At 41.5% G+C, this 19,323-nt stretch overlaps 2 protein-coding genes and 1 long non-coding RNA gene across 3 annotated transcripts; all 3 read right to left on the bottom strand.

Moving 5' to 3' along the window:
* Window positions 1–12,190: 12,190 nt before the first annotated feature.
* LOC147948625 (uncharacterized) lies at window positions 12,191–12,768 on the bottom strand. Its single transcript, XR_015579441.1, has 3 exons — window positions 12,593–12,768; window positions 12,371–12,514; window positions 12,191–12,287 (listed from the first exon to the last, which is right to left on the bottom strand). It is a non-coding gene; the product is annotated as an uncharacterized LOC147948625 (long non-coding RNA).
* Window positions 12,769–12,860: 92 nt separating this feature from the next.
* Window positions 12,861–14,183, bottom strand: LOC104748820 (ATPase 2, plasma membrane-type-like). Its single transcript, XM_087467908.1, has 4 exons — window positions 14,035–14,183; window positions 13,710–13,929; window positions 13,262–13,475; window positions 12,861–13,123 (listed from the first exon to the last, which is right to left on the bottom strand). The coding sequence occupies exons 1-4, from the start codon at window positions 14,181–14,183 to the stop codon at window positions 12,861–12,863; spliced, it is 846 nt and encodes a 281-aa protein (XP_087324034.1).
* Window positions 14,184–14,357: 174 nt separating this feature from the next.
* Window positions 14,358–18,387, bottom strand: LOC104748827 (protein HAPLESS 2). The gene is made up of 17 exons (XM_010470415.2): window positions 18,112–18,387; window positions 17,868–18,011; window positions 17,686–17,774; window positions 17,390–17,487; window positions 17,235–17,295; window positions 17,063–17,141; window positions 16,853–16,987; window positions 16,565–16,762; window positions 16,394–16,474; window positions 16,213–16,313; window positions 15,856–15,973; window positions 15,731–15,763; window positions 15,559–15,652; window positions 15,397–15,485; window positions 15,192–15,310; window positions 15,019–15,119; window positions 14,358–14,937 (listed from the first exon to the last, which is right to left on the bottom strand). Exons 1-17 carry the CDS (start codon window positions 18,295–18,297, stop codon window positions 14,531–14,533), a joined length of 2,133 nt encoding a protein of 710 aa, XP_010468717.1. The 5' UTR covers window positions 18,298–18,387; the 3' UTR covers window positions 14,358–14,530.
* Between the last annotated feature and the right edge of the window lie 936 nt (window positions 18,388–19,323).

Below are 19,323 nucleotides of genomic sequence, written 5' to 3'. Positions count from 1 at the left end.
TTCAAGTTGTTTGATTCGAGCCTTTAGAATCTCATTCTCATCTAAATTAAGATCCATACTTTTGATCTGCAGAAGATCAACAACACTTTGACAAAGTAAATAACTTGCTTGGAAATTTCAAGACTTTTGAGCAGATGGAAAGCTAAGAAGATATAAAAGCAGATTCTTAACAAAACCCAGAACTCATAAAATAAAAAAAAAGCATTCACCTTGAAACAACCTTAAGATTCAAAGTGATGTTCTTCCTCGTTAAAGCCCTAATTTTGTAGTAGTTGTTGTAACAACTAACAAGGGATTTAGGGAAGAGACAAATCAGAAATGAGCCCAGAAGATTGAAATTGAGAGACAAACACGATCAGCGAGAGAGAAAGTGTTTGTACCTTTTTCGTCTTCTTCGGATTTGACCCCGAATCTAGCCCGAATCTCCTCCCCTGTGCCGCACCATCGCTTGTGAACTGGCATAGAAGTGAATCAGTGATGGAACTGTGACAATTGCAGACCGCCCGTTTACCCCGCGGTCATCAGCGGTCACAATCCGCTTGACCCGCAAACCAAACGGGCTGAGTCCGCGTGACCCGCCACTTTTTGGGCATCAAATTAAGAGCCCATGCCCGATCCGCTAAGCTACATAACGGGCTATGCCCGCGGGCCTAAAGCCCAATTGACACCCCTAATCATAATCATAATAAGAAATATCTACGCAAGAAAACACTACAATTCGTCTACTTTTTAAGCTAATTCAAGTCTAAAAAGATAGTGACATAAACAAATTAATTAAGTAGGCAGAATTAAATACTATTTTTTATATATAGTAAAATTGGGAAGTTGTAGATGTCCATATAACGACATAAAATGTTATAGAAAAAATCGTTTTCTATATAGTTAAACGAATAATATAATTAATTGTTACTAAAAAAATATTGACAGTAAACAATGTGAATTGTCATTATATACCTAGTTAGATCAAGTTATTCCTATTTTCCAAATTAATTGTAAAGAAAATGAAAAAAGATATGTACCATGACATCCATATTTCAAAATTACAAGATGTAATATAGAACTAGCTAGTGTTAGTGTATCCAAATTTTGAATTGACAACTTCAGTGTTTACATAATCAATTTAAAATAAGGTAAAGGGTAGCTACCAAAGACATAAATTTCTTTTCAACGAAATCTGAAACTAATAAAATAATTTAATTAATACTGTTTCTATTCTATATACAGTTTACTGTATATAGAATAAGAATAACTATATAAAACTGCTTCTAGTCTACTACACCTGCGTTACGACTTACGGACTTACCACCCTATTTCGTTAGAGACAAAATCATAAACTCAAAATTCAACGTGTATTAGACAAATCTTAGATCCCCTTTCAAAACCACCTATATCCAACCATCAAAGAATAATACTTGGCGTACTTGGAGTCAAGCTTAGAAATGTTCGAAGGCGGTCAGATCCGCATGGAGCCATCACCGGAAAATGCAAGCTCAAATCAGATTTTTTTTCCATCTTTTGGAATCAATCTTGATTTGTCTGAGCACTTATACCAAATGATTTGTTAATACAATTTTCTTAACCGTGCATCGAGCTAGCTTGCGGACCGGATGTGATGTGATCGCAGGACGCGACCTCAGCCAAGAAGACCAAGACACGCCGGACGCGACCGAGACGCCTGACCAAGACGCATCGGACGCGACCAGGGCAACCTCTTCAGACGCGGCCAAGGCTCCAACGATCTTTCTCGGAGCCACCACACGTTCCAAGAGCTCAGCAAAGGCGGCCAAACAGCGGCTCAACCTATTTGTCCGAACCTACGTCCAACACCAGCCACCCCACGAAGACTCCGAAGGCTCAGTCCGCTTAGTCTTCACTCTTACCCAAGAGTGAAGACGGTCTAGTCGTTAAGCGAGGAAGTGTACTCTTTTTCCTCACTCCGGATTTGTCCCAATGGGTTTACCGGAGAAGGTTTTAACGAGGCATGGAGCTAAACGCAAAACGCCTAAAGGCTAAGTTGCTTCACGCACAAGGCCAAGGCGGTTATCTCTCTTTCCCTCTTATTTTTGGTTTAATTTTGAACTTGAGAATATTCTCTTTTGATCCTATGTTTGTGAACGTTGGAGAGTGTTTGTGGCTAAGCGTGTTAGTCAAAAGGTGGCGATGTGTTCTCTTTGTAAAGGGAACACGTCAAAAGGACGATGTGCGGATCAAGATGAATCCGCGTGTCCTTAAGCTCATATCTAGACCTAGCAATTTAAACTCTCCTTAAGCCCTTGTTCCTCCTTAGACTTGTATGAAAATAAAACTTTTCCTCAAGAGAGATTCTTGAAACTTGTCTCACTCTTCTCTTTCTTCAATCCGGAATTGAACCTTGAGAAAACCCTAACAAGCCGCAAACCGGGTTCACCCTTGTTAGAGACCGTATCAAGAGGAGAGCCAAACCTCTTGTGTCGTCACTCAATCCATCCGTATTTCCTCTCATTTCGTTTCCATCTGTCCTCTTCTTAAACTCGAGTCCTCTTTCATCAGTTCTCGAGTCCCCTCGAATCACCTCAAATCATTCCCGCTATCGTTTCCCCTCGAAGACGTTCACCCGCTCGTTCCGCATCCGTACTGTCCGATTGAACCGTTCGTGGCTTCTCGACGTATCTCCCGAATGGCTCGTTTGAATTCCTTCAAACTCCGTTTCCCTCGTTTGATTCTCTCCTAGATCCGAAGCCCAGAACCTCGGCCAAGAAAAGCTTCACCAACTGAAAGTTGACCGAGAGCTCAAGCCGCGTCCGTACCGCGATCGTACCGTGACCGTGTTCTCGGGTCACATCAGCTTGGTATCAGAGCTTCAAAGCTCCTATGAGGTTGTTTCTTTCCAGAACTCTCTGTTCCTTTAAAGTTTCAATCTTTGAGTTTAAAGCTTGCACCTTTTAGCTCCATAGGATTCGCTTGTTCTTTTTGGTTTAATTTGGTGCATGCTTAGGATTGTCTTTCGTTCGCTTAGGTTGTTAGAATTCGCATTTGTTCTTCGTGTTCATATCTCTGTTCCTTTGTGTTCTTGCGAGCTCACTTTTAGATCCATAAAGCTAGTTTCGCGTTTAGTTTTTGTGTTTCCGGTCTTAGGCATAAAGCAATTCTTGTCGCGTAGCACTTTTACTTTTGGTTTTGCTTTATTTGTTTTAGTCATAGGATTGCATTTGTCATAGCTGTCCTCAATCTTTGTTAGTGAAACGAATCTTTGTGTGGTCCTCTTGAGCGTGTGAGACTCACGTGTGATATTCTTTTTGCGAGGTTTAAATTCAAACTTATACCGCGGAGCCACGCCACGTCACCAATAACCAGTCCGTACGATGGCCGAAGAAGTTCCACCAGCGCCACCAGAGATTGGTGTCACCCTCCCCGCATTACGAACCGGCCTAGAGCAACTAGCTGATTGCCTCACGAGGATTGAACTTATGAATCCTCCTCGCGAAGATCCGTTACCCGCGAGGCGACCACGACGCAAGCCGGCGAGTGATCAGTCCGATGAGGACTTTGAACCGAGGCCTAGACGACGACACCGCTATGATGATCAAGATGACGAAGGCCCGAGACGTTACGAGCCGAACCACAAGATGGTCCCACCAACGTTCACCGGCAAGTCAGACCCTGAGGCCTATCTTGAATGGGAAAGTCGCATGGACCACTTATACTCGTGCCATGCCTATCCGGAGCTACGAAAGGTCCAATATGCGGTGGCACAATTCACCGATCACGCCCTTACCTGGTGGGATCGACTGGAAGCTGAACAATGACGCAACCGCGACCGACCTATCACTGTTTGGGAGGTCTTGAAAGCAGAGATGCGAAGGCGCTACGTGCCTCCATACTACCATCGCGAGCTCCAGAAGAAGTTTCGGCGACTAACACAAGGCGCACGGAACGTGGAGGAGTATTACGAAGAATTTGAACACTTGCGCAACCGGTTGCAAGTCGATGACTCCGAAGAGTCACTCATGGCTCAGTTCTTGGACGGATTGCAAGAACGCATTGCACGCAAGGTTGAGCGCCAACCCTATCAAACCTTTGAGGAGTTATTGCATCTCTCGGTGCAAATTGAGACTCAAATCAAGAAGAAGAGCGCCTCTGCGCCTCGTGGCCGAACTCAAGGAGCTACCAATTGGACTCCTAACGCGTCGCCATCAAACCGATTGCCAGAAAAACTAAAGGCGACCAGCGCGGACTCGAGATTCAAACCTAGGGATCCGGCCACCAATGAGCGTCAAGATCCGCGACACAACACCACCGACGTCCGGAGCCGCGACATTGTATGTTTCAAGTGTCAAGGGAGAGGGCATTACGCTCGTGATTGTCCGAACGCACGGACGATGATACTGACCGAGGCTGGCGAGATCGAGTCCGACGATGAGGCCACTGAAGAAATGGTGTGAGGAGAAACTGAGCTGGAAGAAGCTGTTGCGGAACCCGAGGTCGGAGAACTGCTCATGATACGCTGCATCCTGAACGCCGATGTAGCCACGGATGACGCCAACCAACGTGACAACATTTTCCACACGAGATGCACTGTAAGTGGTCGCGTTTGTGGCTTGATCATAGATGGAGGTTCTTGCACTAACGTGGCAAGTTCCAGTCTTGTCAAGAAACTTTCTCTTGAAACCACAAACCACCCCCGCCCTTACCGCTTGAGATGGTTAAATGATAAGACTGTGATCCAAGTAAAGGAACATGTCACGGTCCCATTCAGTATCGGTCCGTATAAGGATCAAGTCCTTTGTGATGTGGTGCCTATGCAAGCTAGCCACCTCTTATTGGGACGCCCATGGCAGTTTGATAAGCGCACCACCCACTGCGGCCATACTAATCAATACTTTTTCGTTCATGACAACAAACGTATTTGCTTGAAACCCTTGAGCCCCACGTAAGTACATGAAATGCAAGACAAGTTGTCTAAAGACTCGAACGATAAAAAGAATTTCCTGATTCAGTATGGTGATGTTAGAAAGTCCCTTAAGGACTCAGCCCAAGTGATTTTGATGTTGTTTCGAGATGCATTGCTTTCAGGTCTTGATGGTTCACTAGAGGCCTTGCCGGAGGTCATACGCGGCATCCTCAAGCGATTCGCCGATGTGTTCCCCAAAGAACTCCCCGAAGGCCTACCACCGATCAGAGACATCGAACATCAGATCGATCTAGTTCCAAGAGCGCAGCTTCCCAACCGGCCAGCCTACCGTGTCAACCCCGAAGAGGCGAAGGAGCTTGAGCGATAAGTCAAAGAGCTCATGGCGCAAGGTTACGTCCGAGAGAGTTTGAGTCCGTGTGCTGTACCAGTGCTCCTAGTCCCGAAGAAAGACGGATCATGGAGGATGTGCGTTGACTGTCGAGCCGTCAACAACATCACCATCAAATACCGCCACCCCATTCCACGCATTGATGACATGCTAGATGAGCTTAGCGGCGCCAGTGTCTTCTCAAAGATCGATTTGAAGAGCGGCTACCATCAAGTTCGGATGAAGGAGGGTGACGAGTGGAAAACAGCCTTCAAAACAAAACAGGGTTTGTACGAATCGCTGGTAATGCCATTCGGTCTTTCTAACGCCCCCTCTACCTTTATGCGTCTTATGAACCATGTTTTGAGATCGTTTATCAATAAATTCGTTTGATGATATATTGGTATATAGCTCTAGTTTGACTGATCATGTTAAACACCTAGAGGCTGTCTTGTTTACCCTCCGCGAAGAGCAACTCTACGCAAACTTGAAAAAGTGCGTGTTTGCTGCTGATGAATTGGTCTTTTTAGGCTTTGTTGTGAGTTCGCAGGGCCTCAAGGTCAATGGAGAGAAGATACGCGCAATAGAGGAGTGGCCCACACCAACGAGCATCACTCAAGTCCGGTCGTTCCACGGCCTAGCCAGCTTTTACCGGAGGTTTGTGCGAGATTTCAGTACGATCGCCGCGCCTCTCACCTCCGTGATCAAGAAGAACAGCGAGTTTCGATGGGGAGAAGAACAAGACAAGGCGTTCACCAAGCTCAAGAAACGCCTCACGCAAGCACCCTTGCTTACATTGCCCGACTTCAACAAAACTTTTGAAGTCGAGTGCGATGCGTCGGGAGTCGGGGTCAGAGCTGTCCTGACTCAAGGAGGCAAACCGGTGGCGTACTTTACTGAGAAGCTTAGTGGAGCCACGCTCAACTACCCGACGTATGACAAGGAGTTATACGCTCTCGTTCGTGCCATGGAGGTTTGGCAACATTATTTATTAGCGAGAGAGTTTGTGATTCACACTGATCACGAAACTCTCAAGCACCTCCGCGGCTAGACCAACCTCAAGAGACGTCATGCGAAATGGTTGGAGTTCATTGAGTCGTTTCCATACGTTATTAAGTACAAGAAGGGCAAGGAGAACGTAGTCGCCGACGCCTTATCGAGACGGCATGCACTAATCACCACAATGGACGCGCGAGGCTGTGTTGGAGATGCTGAGTTTGGAGATTGCTTCCAGAACCATGGGAAAGGAATCTACACCGAGTTCTACATTCACGAGGGCTTCCTGTTCAGAGGTTGAAGGCTGTGTATACCAAATGGTTCTATCCGGGAGTTGCTAGTTCGTGAAGCCCATAGTGGAGGTTTAGCAGGTCATTTTGGCATCACCAAGACCTTGGCCGTGCTCAAGGAGCATTTTTACTGGCCAAAGATGCGAAGTATGGTAGAGAAGCACGTCGGTCGTTGCATAGTTTGTCGCACCTCCAAGTCGACAACTCACCCGCATGGCCTTTACATGCCTTTGCCCGTGTCCACCGCACCATGGATCGATCTCTCCATGGATTTCATCCTCGGCCTACCCTTCTTGGCGCATAAAGATAGTATCATGGTGGTTGTTGATAGGTTCTCGAAGATGGCTCACTTCATTCCATGCAATAAGAACAATGGTGCTGTGCAATTGGCGAACTTGTTCTTTAGTCAGGTCGTAAGGCTTCATGGCGTTCCGCGCACCATCATATCCGATCGGGATCCCAAGTTTCTTGGTCACTTCTGGCGAACTATTTAGCGCAAGCTCGGGACGAAACTACTTTACTCCACCGCGGCTCACCCTCAGACCGACGGCCAAACAGAGGTCGTCAATAGATCAATAGACGCCTTACTTCGCACAGCTATCGCAAGCAACAAAGGCTCCTGGCTCGAGTGCATTCCGATCATCGAGTTTGCGTACAATCAAGTGGTGCATTCAGCCACAAAAAGGTCGCCGTTCGAGGTCGCATACGGGTTCAAGCATTTGACGCCCCTGGATCTCCTCCCTATACCACCGAAGGAAGCCGAGAATCAAGACGGAGTCGCACGAGCAGAAATGGTCAAGGCTTTGCACGAGGAGGTCCGAGCCAACATAGAGCGAAGGAACGAGCAGTATGCACGCTTCCTCAACCGAGGACGTAAACCGATACTGTTCAAGCCTGGAGATTGGGTCTGGTTACACTTAAGGCCGGAGAGGTTCCAGCAGAAACGCAAGGACAAGCTCAGCCCGCGAGTAGATGGCCCATTCCGAGTCATCGAGAAGATCAACGACAACGCCTACCGACTTGAGCTTCCAGGTGAGTTTGGTACATCCACCTCATTCAATGTCACTAACCTCGTTCCGTTTGATGTAGGTGAAGACGAAGATGTTTTGGGGACAAAACCTTTTCAAGGGGGAGGGAATGATGTGATCGCAGGACGCGACCTCAGCCAAGAAGACCAAGACACGCCGGACGCGACCGAGACGCCTGACCAAGACGCATCGAACGCGACCAAGGCAACCTCTTCAGACGCGGCCAAGGCTCCAACGATCTTTCCCGGAGCCACCACACGTTCCAAGAGCTCAGCAAAGGCGGCCAAACAGTGGCTCAACCTATTTGTCCGAACCTACGTCCAACACCAGCCACCCCACGAAGACTCCGAAGGCTCAGTCCGCTTAGTCTTCACTCTTACCCAAGAGTGAAGACGGTCTAGTCGTTAAGCGAGGAAGTGTACTCTTTTTCCTCACTCCGGGTTTGTCCCAATGGGTTTACCGGAGAAGGTTTTAACGAGGCATGGAGCTAAACGCAAAACGCCTAAAGGCTAAGTTGCTTCACGCACAAGGCCAAGGCGGTTATCTCTCTTTCCCTTTTATTTTTGGTTTAATTTTGAACTTGAGAATATTCTCTTTTGATCCTATGTTTGTGAATGTTGGAGAGTGTTTGTGGCTAAGCGTGTTAGTCAAAAGGTGGCGATGTGTTCTCTTTGTAAAGGGAACACGTCAAAAGGACGATGTGCGGATCAAGATGAATCCACGTGTCCTTAAGCTCATATCTAGACCTAGCTATTTAAACTCTCCTTAAGCCCTTGTTCCTCCTTAGACTTGTATGAAAATAAAACTTTTCCTCAAGAGAGATTCTTGAAACTTGTCTCACTCTTCTCTTTCTTCAATCCAGGATTGAACCTTGAGAAAACCCTAACAAGCCGCGAACCGGGTTCGCCCTTGTTAGAGACCGTATCAAGAGTAGAGCCAAACCTCTTGTGTCGTCACTCGATCCATCCGTATTTCCCCTCACTTCGTTTCCATCTGTCCTCTTCTTAAACTCGAGTCCTCTTTCATCAGTTCTCGAGTCCCCTCGAATCACCTCAAATCATTCCCGCTATCATTTCCCCTCGAAGACGTCCACCCGCTCGTTCCGCATCCGTACTGTCCGATTGAACCGTTCGTGGCTTCTCAACGTATCTCCCGAACGGCTCGTTTGAATTCCTTCAAACTTCGTTTCCCTCGTTTGATTCTCTCCTAGATCCGAAGCCCAGAACCTCGGCCGAGAAAAGCTTCACCGACTGAAAGTTGACCGAGAGCTCAAGCCGCGTCTGTACCGCGATCGTACCGTCACCGTGTCCTCGGGTCACATCAGGATGGGTCTCCGTCCGTGGCTTGGTAACGTCACATGAGCTGTGCGATTGGGAGATTCTGAAAATCTCTTGGTAACGTCACATGAGCTGTGCGTCAAGGTATCCTGAAACAATGAAAATAATAAAAAAAAAAATTAAAAAGCAAATTTTCCTAAATGTTACTCTAGTTCCTAGGCTCTTGTAAACAAACAATCTCTCCCCGGCAACGGCGCCAAAAATCTTGAATTATTTAAGGATCGATCCCACAGAGAGAATTGTTGTTTAGAGAATCCGTCAAAATAGATTTTAGGCTAGGACTCAATAAAAATAGGGTTTTGGTTGTCACGGTTGTAAGTAAGCAAATAAACGAAAATTAAGCAAGTAAAATAAATAAAACAAGCGTTGGGCATCAAGGGGAATCACAGGGGATCGATAATCTATCTATCTAGGAAAGTTTAGGATTAGTTTGTTTATCTAAGAGTCGGACTACGAAACACGAATGAACCATTAACTTATAAATCACAAGCAAACCGTCTAAGATCTCTATACTCCGTTACTCAATTGTCGCAGGCAACGACGCATAGATCAAAGCATTTAAAACAGGTTCGATTCTAATCCATGAAGTTCCATAGGTAAGTGGTATGTGCTTCCTATGACACGACACACATCTAAGCTAGGTCAAGCACATATGCAAGTTTTTGGCGACACACACACACTGTAGATCATAGTTTGTTCATGAGGCTAACTTAAAGCATTAAACAAAGACTTAAAATTAGAGCATAGAATAAACAGAATATAAATCTAACAAACTTTAAAAATTGCTACCTAAACTCAGATCATCTTCCCCTTTTGATTATCCCTTTAAACCCAACTAGAAAACTACTCTAGCATGTTTAAGAGAATCATCAAAATAAGTTTGAATAAACTCATAAACATAAATGAATAAATAGAGAAAAGAGTTTTAGATATGACTTTAATGGTTGTAAACAAAGTTGTAGGATCTTCTTCCTTTAGAAACAAAGAATAGAGCAAATAAAATAGAAAGAGTGTTTGATGATCTTCAAAGGCTTCAAGAGAGGGACGAGAGAGAGTTTCTGGTCGTCGGCTGCTCCTCTGGTCGTGATCTCTTGGCTGCTCCAATGATTGCACACACTAAACCCTAGGTTTAGATGAGTATTTATAGGGTTTTGAAGGCTTAGGGTTTTGTAATGGTAAAAACATATTTTCTTGTTAAGTGCAGTGGTTGTGGACAGTCGTGACTCCTCCGGGCCGGGCCGCCGTGATGGTTGATCTAATGATGGCTAAAGTGACTAGATCTTGTATGAAGAGCCACCAAAATAAAGTCGTTTGCCCAGTTGTTGAATCTAGAGTTCATTTGGAAGATGAGAAAGAAACAAGAAGCCCAATTTTTTATGACTTAGAGTCGCTCCCTTTTGATCTAAAGATGGCTATACTGACTTAGATTGCCTTCAAAGTCACTTATGAAGTTGCTATGCTGTCAATCGCCTCTCCCAATTTATGCATCGTCCAACGACTGATCATTGGCAAGCCGCTAAGCGTGTCATTCGTTATCTCGTTGGTACGACAACTCATGGTATCATTCTCCACGCGAACTCACCTATTCTGCTATATGGTTATTCAGATACTGATTGGGCAGGCGATACTGATGACTATGTACCAAAGTTCGTGTATTTGATTTACAATGGTCATAATCCTATCTCATGGTCTTCTAAGAAACAGAGAGGAGTCGCACGTTCTTCAACTGAAGCTGAGTATAGGGCGGTTGCAAACACTGTTGCAAAGGTTTGTTGGCTCTGTTCGTTACTCACTGAACTACAAATCCGCCTTCCATCAGCTCCTGTAATATATTGTGATAACATTGGAGCAACCTATCTCTGTGCCAATCCTGTCTTTCACTCGCGTATGAAACACATTGGCCTAGACTATCACTTCGTTCGGGATCAGATACAAGCACAACGACTCCGCGTCTGTCACGTTTCTACCGATGATTAACTAGCTGACACCCTCACTAAACCATTATCACGATCGAAGTTCCAACAAGCGTGTCTCAAGATTGGCGTCACCAAGCTTCCTTCATCTTGAGGGGGCGTATCAGAGTAGATATGTATATGTTTATAAGTATAAGGATCTCTGTGTAAATACTTGTACCCTAGTCTCCCTCTGCTAGTATATATATATGTTTGTAACTTCTCTCATTTGATATATATTGAAGATACTCATTCCTTTTAAATTATTCTTTTAATCAAGATTTACAATTCTCAAACATGTGTTAAGAATTTCTCTTTCACCTCACATTGATGCAAACTCACAACAGGATCAACGAGAAACATAGGGGAGATGAAAGAGAAATTCAACTTCAGAAAATAGAAACACAACAACAAACTTACCTAGATGGACTCACAGGCGTGTAAGGATTCCAAGCTCTATCACGCATGGGTGGCCTCATTCCATCATGGATAGGTGTAGCTGAAATTTACACAATCACCAAGGAGCTTAATATGTCAAGTGAACATATTACAGAGGAGGTGCCATAGCACATTAAAATTGAACTAGAAAATAAACCTCCAGAGTCCCGCATTGGAGTCATATAAGGATGAAGTGGTGTCCGAGAAGGATGCATAGGTGTTTCGCTTCCCATACTATACCGAGATGTATCTCTGTAGAATTCAAATGATATAATGAATGTCCTTCATTATAGTTGGAAGTCAAAATAACAAATGAGATATAAATTAGTATATTACCTAAACGTACGGTGTTGTCGCAACATTATCTGATATTGCATTCCGATCAACTGCATATACAAACTATTGTTAGAACTCCTTCGACATGCAGAAAGAAACCCACATGCGGAGAAGTGAATACAAGGGCTTGCCTGTTACAATCTTCATCTCAAGTTCTACATGCACTGAATTTCCTTTCACTTCTACTACAGGTCCCCTATACCCCTTGAAAGGTCCTAGACAGATTTTAACAGTAGTACCCAACAACGAATCGTCTCCCCATCCTCTTCCACCCCTATGCCTCCCTCCAGCTGCATTTAAAGATACAAATAAGAATATGCACAACTCTACGTCGATAAGTTGTATAAGCATTTCACCAAAGATATGCAAAGAAATACTGGTTTGAAGCAATGAATCATTATTTTACAGAAAACTGTAGTCGTATATAGTATAAAAGATAGCCTTATTCCGAAGAAATGGTAAGAGCAACAAACCAGTAAAGAATACAAATCAACTAAACAAAACCTTAGGTATTCTCACTCATAACCAAAATAGAAAGTAAAAATGTGAACATACAGTTATATCCACCTCTGCCGCGCTGGAATCTTCCTGGAGATGAGGGTACTGGAGCAGGCGCCTTGAAATTGCCATACCTTGGAAAAGAATCACCACCCTAGAGTAGAAACGTGCTGGATATGGTGATGCTACAGTCTGATTAAAATATGAAAACACATGGCCACATCACAAGACACTTACATTTCTATTAGCGCCAGAACGTGATCCACCAACAACAATGCATGATGTGCATTTAGCACAGATAAACCCGGCATGCTCAAGATGATGCCGATCATATATCAATAGGATACCTTTGTAAATATGCTTTACAGGACCTTGTTTACCCTAGAATGTGCAAATTAATTGTAAGATTATAAAGTTGAGCGAGGTAACCAACAACAACCAGACTGCAAAGGTACTCACTTTGCTAGGACCCTCAATGACTCTGACATCATCTTTCACAGCAATGACATTTTTGTAGCGATCTTGAACATTAAATTTCTTCTCAATTTTGCATTTGATTTCTCTGAGTTTGACAAGAGCAACCTCAGGTCTGTCAGGAACCCCTTTAAGAACCTAGGGATATTAAAACAGAGTTATTCCTAGATCCATTGGGTGCATATAACAAGAAAAATATCTCAATATCTCAAAAGAAGATTTTTCAAATTATAGCAGTTAAAGGTAAACTTATCTATAGTGGTATTATCAGAACCCCGGTTTTATCACAGCACAGAACATCCATACCGGCCAGCTTTTCAATGGCGTTCATTCGTTTTGTGATAGTTCTTTGATCAAATAACCTAAGGGAACCAATAGCCATTGTCACTGATATAACAGTAGGCAATGCAAGAGGGATCCCACCAATCAAAAGAACCAGACGATTGTCGATTACGTCTCTCAAGTTTCTGAGCTGGATCGTAAACATCATAATGAACTCAATCACAATACCGATGGCTATAAAAAAACAGGCAGAAGTTTCCAATTTCGGCTACAACTCTCTGGGAATGTCCATCTTGGTTTGTTGTAATGTCGACAAGATAAAACCAAAAAAAGTGTTGACTCCAGTGGCTATCACAACCGCTTCCATCTCACCTTCCTTACAGGTAGAACCGGATAACACTTTATCTCCTGGACTTTTTCTTGTGGGACGGTATTCTCCAGTCAGACTAGATTGATCAACTTTTAAAACATCTCCTTCGAGAAGACGTGCATCACAAGGAATGATGTCGCCGAGCTTGATGCTCACAATATCTCCAGGAACAAGAATTGAAGCTTCTTGCTTTGACCATTTTCCATCTCTTAGAACCTTTCCAAAACAAAAACAAAAACAAAAAAGAAAGAAAAGCTTTAGGATTATAGCCTCAAGATTGTATATATCAAACACAAGATTGCATATAACCCCAAGACACTATATGAAAACTAAGTAGGGTGCTAAGAATCTACTCATCTCAAAGAGAACATAAACTAAATCACCAGCATATACACTAACTATAAACGCGAACAAACAATCAATATCGAAATATGATCAGTATAAAGAGACCTTTGTTTGAGGAGAAAGACCAGCCATAAGAGCATCAACATACTTTCCAACACTTTCTTCTTCGATATGGCTGAGTATCCAGTTAAACACCAAAAGACATACAATGCCGACAAATATTTGCCAACCGGGTGACTTTCCATCGCAGTTAGCCAACACAATAGCCATGATTGCAGCTGCTTCAGTGACCCACGATAAAGGGTTATACATCAAACCGAAGAACCTGAGCATTATGTTTTCCTGTTTGTTAATTTGGAACCACCAAAAAAAAAAATACATTAGATAGCCTTATAACAAATTATACTATATGCAAGTTTTAGTTTGTTACCTTCTTCTTCTCATCGAGTTTATTGGGGCCAAAGATCTCGAGTCTTTTTGCTCCTTCTGCTTCAGAAAGACCTTCACTCTGCTGCTTTTTAACTGCTTGAAAACTTCTTCAATTGGGATTTCATCCTGCAATTTAATGATGAAACACATATAACAACTAAGTATGCAACTCGAAGGTTTTTTAAGATGTATAAGACACCCTAATTTAATCGAATCGTTGTAAGTAAAAAGAAGTAAAAGTTTTCTCAGGTAGAAAGATTCAGTAAACAATTTAAGCAAGTAAACATGTAAAATAGGGTGGTTTGATCAGAACCTGACTAATTAATATTGGACCATATCGTGAAGACATATATAAAAACATGTAACCTATCAAATCTACAAGGAATCAATCGTGTTATGGGACATGTTATTAGCATATATCCCTCTATATTACTGTGGAATAATCATATCACGATACATACTACTTCTTCCACATAATCACTAAACTATTGAGTCTTTTAACTCGGTAGCCTTTGTCTCCTCCGTCTGTCCACGTGCACATCACGTGGCAGGACGATCCCGTGCTTGGCTCTCCTACGATGCTTCTGCTTACTATCTTTATGTACTCGGTGAAGTTGGTTGTAGTAGTGAGAGTCGTTGTGGTCACGTCCAAGCATCATCTTCTGCAAAACGTCGTCGTTGTCGCCACGATGGTGTTTGTGTCTCTGTTGTGTCCTACGATGGTGATTATGGGGTTTAACACCATGCCGATGGTTGTGATGGCGATGGTGATGATGTCGGTTCAAGGCGTTTTCTCTGGTGGATAATAATCTACGTTGATGGTCTAAGTCGAAATGATCTTCCCACCAGTCGTAGAATGGATCAAAGAGTCCCTTTTGGTGCAAGAGCCAAAGAAGCACACAAGCTGTTTAAACAAAACTAGTTAAATTCGAGATATATTATGTTAGTGATTTGAGGTTGCGATCGCGGTTTGAAAAATGCTTACTAGTTGGAAAAAGAGCGAGGAGAAGGCCGAACATAACCATCCAGCTCAAGCAAACGTATTGTATGTGGCAACTGAAGTCGAAGTAACTTGAGCATTTGTTTCTGCAAATATTATTGATTGGTTTTAATATTTCATTATTCTCAAAGAGGTTAAAGTTAGGAGAAGTGTGTAACCTGCAAGTATCTCCGGTGATGAAATCGATTAAGCCGTTGATGATTTTAGTCCACAGTATCCTAATCGATTCAAAGAAACCTTTAGGATAAGTCTCTGGAATTTGAAATGGATTAGTAACCTGCATGTTAAAGATACTGTTCAGTTAATGAATGTTCGATATCAAACATTAATCAAGAATCATTTAAAATTTCATAGTAGAGTAACCTGAGTTCCATTGTCGAGTACGGTGGCCGTTGTGCTGAACTGACACTCGGCTCTGTCTACTTCGCTGAACTGAGAATCCTTGAGTATAGCTATACAAAAAGTAAAAATGATCATTGTTTATGCAAATAAGGAATCAGGGAGTTGTAGTATAAGAAAGATCACCTGTGCATATATATTTTGCAGCCTGATCTTTAGTGGGATACAACTTAAAAGACCGAGTTGTAACAGCTTTTGGTTTTATAATAAAGAATTGCTCCTGAAAAGAACAACATCAGTTTGTAACATTCCTTTTAACAATGCTTTCTTCATAGAAGATTAACAGAGAGCTAGTTACCTCAACGAAAGCCACACCTTTGGAGCAATCGAACTGCGTAGAAGGAAACAAGATGCAATCAATATATCAAAGAAACTTTCTTGCTATCAATATATAACAGATACGGTTTAGGTTTAAAATAGTACCGTTAAGCTATAAGATGCTTCTACTTCACCAGTATTCTTGATTGTGACTGCAGCAACTCCGAATTGAGTAAGTGCCTCAAATGTCGGTATAACGATATTTATGATCTTACCAGGGCTCCTACAACCACAGAAAACGTTACTTTACTTTAGTTAGTAATCAGCATTCCAGAAGGTACTTTTTAAGTCTTTTTTGTTAGATAGTGGGCTTCCAACTCAAAACAAATTGGCAATGAGTGGAGAGGCCCATATCTTATATATACAACTTAAGATCCTACTCTCAACTTCCAATGTGGGATATTGTATCCCTAATATTTTTTACCTTTGACAAAAAAAAAAATATATATATATATTTTTTACCTCTGGAAAACGTATTCAATATCATCAGCTCTTAGTTCTATCATAAGATTTGTGTTGATTGTTTCTGTGACTCCGATGGAGAACGAGTGAGGTCCCGCGTTCTGTATCGTGTAAAAGGAAAAAGTCAATAAATCCAATAACAAATCTTATGTTTCTACTAATTTAGAAACTAGCACATAACTGGATGTTGATTGATCCTCTCAAATCTTCCTTCTAATCCATAATAAGAAAGCTGGTGTCTATTGATCCGGTTCATATCTGCCTGAAACAGTGTTTGTTACCCGGTGAAAGTGAAACAATGATGCAGTAAGGTGTTAGAGAGCTATAACATATATTAGGTATATATACTAACCTCATGAAAGTTCCATAATTGATTATGCAAGCAACTCCAATATGGTGAAGAGCAGAAATTTGGTTGGCTATTGAAAGCTTCATAGCTAACACCAATTTTATTACATTCTAAGCCATCTAATGTAAATCTAACTCTCTCAAGAAGCATCCACATTGAGTAGTTTGCGCCTAAGTTCCCTGGTTGTCCTGCTATAGCCGTCTTTTTTGAACCGGAAGGATTCATTTTAGCATTATTACAGAGTAGTGCAAGTTAAAAGACTTTAAAATGGATAAAGCAGTAGTTAGTTACCTCTCTTGGGATAACAAGATAGAAGTCTTCGAAAGTAGGAATACTTGTGTAACCAGCAAAGTCTCCAATGAGATTAACCTTAAGGAAATTATCATTTGCAGTAGCTGTTCTGTTTTCAGGACCAATGATCACTTCCTGCCATAAAACAAAATCAATCATAAGGTTGCGTAACTTTGGAACAAAACTAGCTTAAAAAACAGAAAGACATACTGAAACTCTAGTTCCTGTCTTCAACTCAACTCGCACACTAAATCCTAGTGACCGCTGTCCAATACCGAAAACATGAAACCTATAGGAGAGAAATCAAGTGGCCAAATTCAACAAGGGTACATAACCTTGAAGATAAGAACATACAGTTGAGTATCATGTAAGGGATCCATACCAGTCACCTGGAAAACGAAGACAATGCGCAGTATTTGCTTTCCCTTTTATCATCTTATCAACTAATCAAATGCAATATACGAAATAAGACTCCACAAGCGATACGGGAGGAGGGAGTGTAAAATGCAAAAAAAAAAGAAAAAAGAAAAAACATACAAATATCTCCACATGATGAAGGCATTCTTCGCTGCGGTCCACATGGACAACATGTTGGCTGAGTCTGCTCCAAAACGTTACCCTTCTCATCCCGTAACCTGTATGATCGTCACATGAAATTAGTGAAAAGATACTCATCAAACTCAGGTGATCAATGTTAGTATATAGAGAAAAGTTTTCAGATTATGTATAGTTACACACTTATCAACGCAAAAAATAGGCGTTAAATTCAGTATTTCAATACTATCAGATCAGTAACAACAAGATCATTCATATAAAAGCGCGCACATCCTTACCTCTCACATATTTGTACAATATCTGGTCCAGCATCAGGCTCACACTTACGAGTCGTGACGTGATACTCTTGAGGTTTGTAAGGTACATCCTAAAACGTTTTTAAAAAGGTCAAACTCACACTAACCTAACAACATCACTAGACCAAATTCATGATGATGAGACTCTTAACACATATTCATACCCTAATATAAGTAAGATCATAGAGAGCATATGCTGCTGATTTGTTCACTGTAATAACCGGTGGAATCCGTACGGTTTGCATATTACTACTCGAATTATCTTCAACCTCCACGACCTCCGCTACAATCGAAGCCTCTCCTCCACTCTTTTATAAAAACAAACAAAAAATAATCAAAACTGATGAAACACAAAAATCGCATAATAAAATTATACAGAGGAAAAACAACAGATTAAAAGGGACTTACAGATCCACTTGGAACAGCGAGGTTTAAAACAATCTTAGTCGTACAATTGAGATTGCCAGAATCTGATGTTTTCTCACACTTCTCTAGCTTTGACTTCGACAATATCTGGATCCCCTCGACTTCGTTAAACATTCCGAGGATGAGGATTACGGTTATCACACAAGCCATCACCATCGCGTTAACCATTTTCTTTAACAGAAGTTACTCTCTCTCTCTTCTCTCTCTCTCACTCGGAGACGCGAATTGTGTTTCTTTTGAAGAAACAGCTTCGTCTTCTTTGTTTTTTTTCCAACGGTTGATACATTACAAGTGTACCAATTTAAACCGGAATTTAACGAACTTAACCAATGCTATAACCATGTTTTGTTTCTTTAAATGCTTACTAGGTGCTTCCCCACGCAACGCGTGGGTTGTGGTGTAGTTGGCACTTTCTTGTTTTTTTTTTTTTTATCTTTTTCATTTTTTTTTTGTATTATTTCGTTTTAATTATGCGTATACGGGCTTTCCCGTCACTTTTATTTATATACTATATATTTATACCATTTCGTTCAGATGTGTATAATTGTGGCGTTTATTTTTTTATGAATTATGAAGTTGTTGTTTCTTGTTTTTGAGGATCCAATCTTATCATTGACTGATATTGTTTCCAATACATTTATTGTATTATAGATTTTCTAATTAACTGCTTATGTAAACCCTTCATACGTTGATGTTGCAATAATAAGTTATTTTTTTTAAATATCTTTCGTGTAAGTGATTATGTTTGTATGCCCATGTTTTGGTCTAATATCAATAAGATCGTTTCTGTTTTTATTTAGTTGGCTTTGAAACCAATATTGAGTTAAGCAAATAATGGGTCGAATTATGGTGTTAATAAGTAATATAAATTCTTATGTATATATATTGTATATATGTGACTATAAATTTAGCTAACTAAAAAATTATGTAATATTTAAATACAATCTTGAACATATATATATATATTTTTTTATTTGTGGGAGGAATGTATGAAATTATTGGATAGAAGTTATTTTTGAGTTAAATGACCTTTAATGTCTTTAAAGTGAGTTAAATATTAATAAAATTTTATATGTGTCTTGACTTTTTTAAAAAGGAATACCAAGTGTTTCCTTCCAAATTTGAAGTGATATAGTATTTTAGTTTTCTTATATGATTTTATAAACTTCAATGTAAAAGTTTTTCAAAGTAATA

This window comes from Camelina sativa, chromosome 2, assembly GCF_030686135.1.
Source record: "Camelina sativa cultivar CO46 ecotype springtype chromosome 2, ASM3068613v1".
NCBI classification, from domain to species: domain Eukaryota; kingdom Viridiplantae; phylum Streptophyta; class Magnoliopsida; order Brassicales; family Brassicaceae; genus Camelina; species Camelina sativa.
The sequence above is the reverse complement of the archived record's forward strand: the minus strand, read 5'-3'. Positions and strand labels throughout refer to the sequence as shown.

Excerpts from the sequence above, each read along its gene's own strand:
- LOC104748820 (XM_087467908.1), bottom strand. The coding sequence starts at position 14,183 with ATGTGTTTCATCATTAAATTGCAGGATGAAATCCCAATTGAAGAAGTT. Across the intron at positions 13,476-13,709 it reads GTCTTTCTCCTCAAACAAAG|GTTCTAAGAGATGGAAAATG; the intron begins GTCTCTTTATAC and ends TGTTTTGGAAAG. Across the intron at positions 13,124-13,261 it reads CGGTTCTACCTGTAAGGAAG|CCATCGGTATTGTGATTGAG; the intron begins GTGAGATGGAAG and ends GTTTTTTTATAG.
- LOC104748827 (XM_010470415.2), bottom strand. The coding sequence starts at position 18,297 with ATGGTTAACGCGATGGTGATGGCTTGTGTGATAACCGTAATCCTCATC. Across the intron at positions 16,988-17,062 it reads AGACAGGAACTAGAGTTTCA|GAAGTGATCATTGGTCCTGA; the intron begins GTATGTCTTTCT and ends GTTTTATGGCAG. Across the intron at positions 14,938-15,018 it reads CCTCGCTCTTTTTCCAACTA|CTTGTGTGCTTCTTTGGCTC; the intron begins GTAAGCATTTTT and ends TTGTTTAAACAG.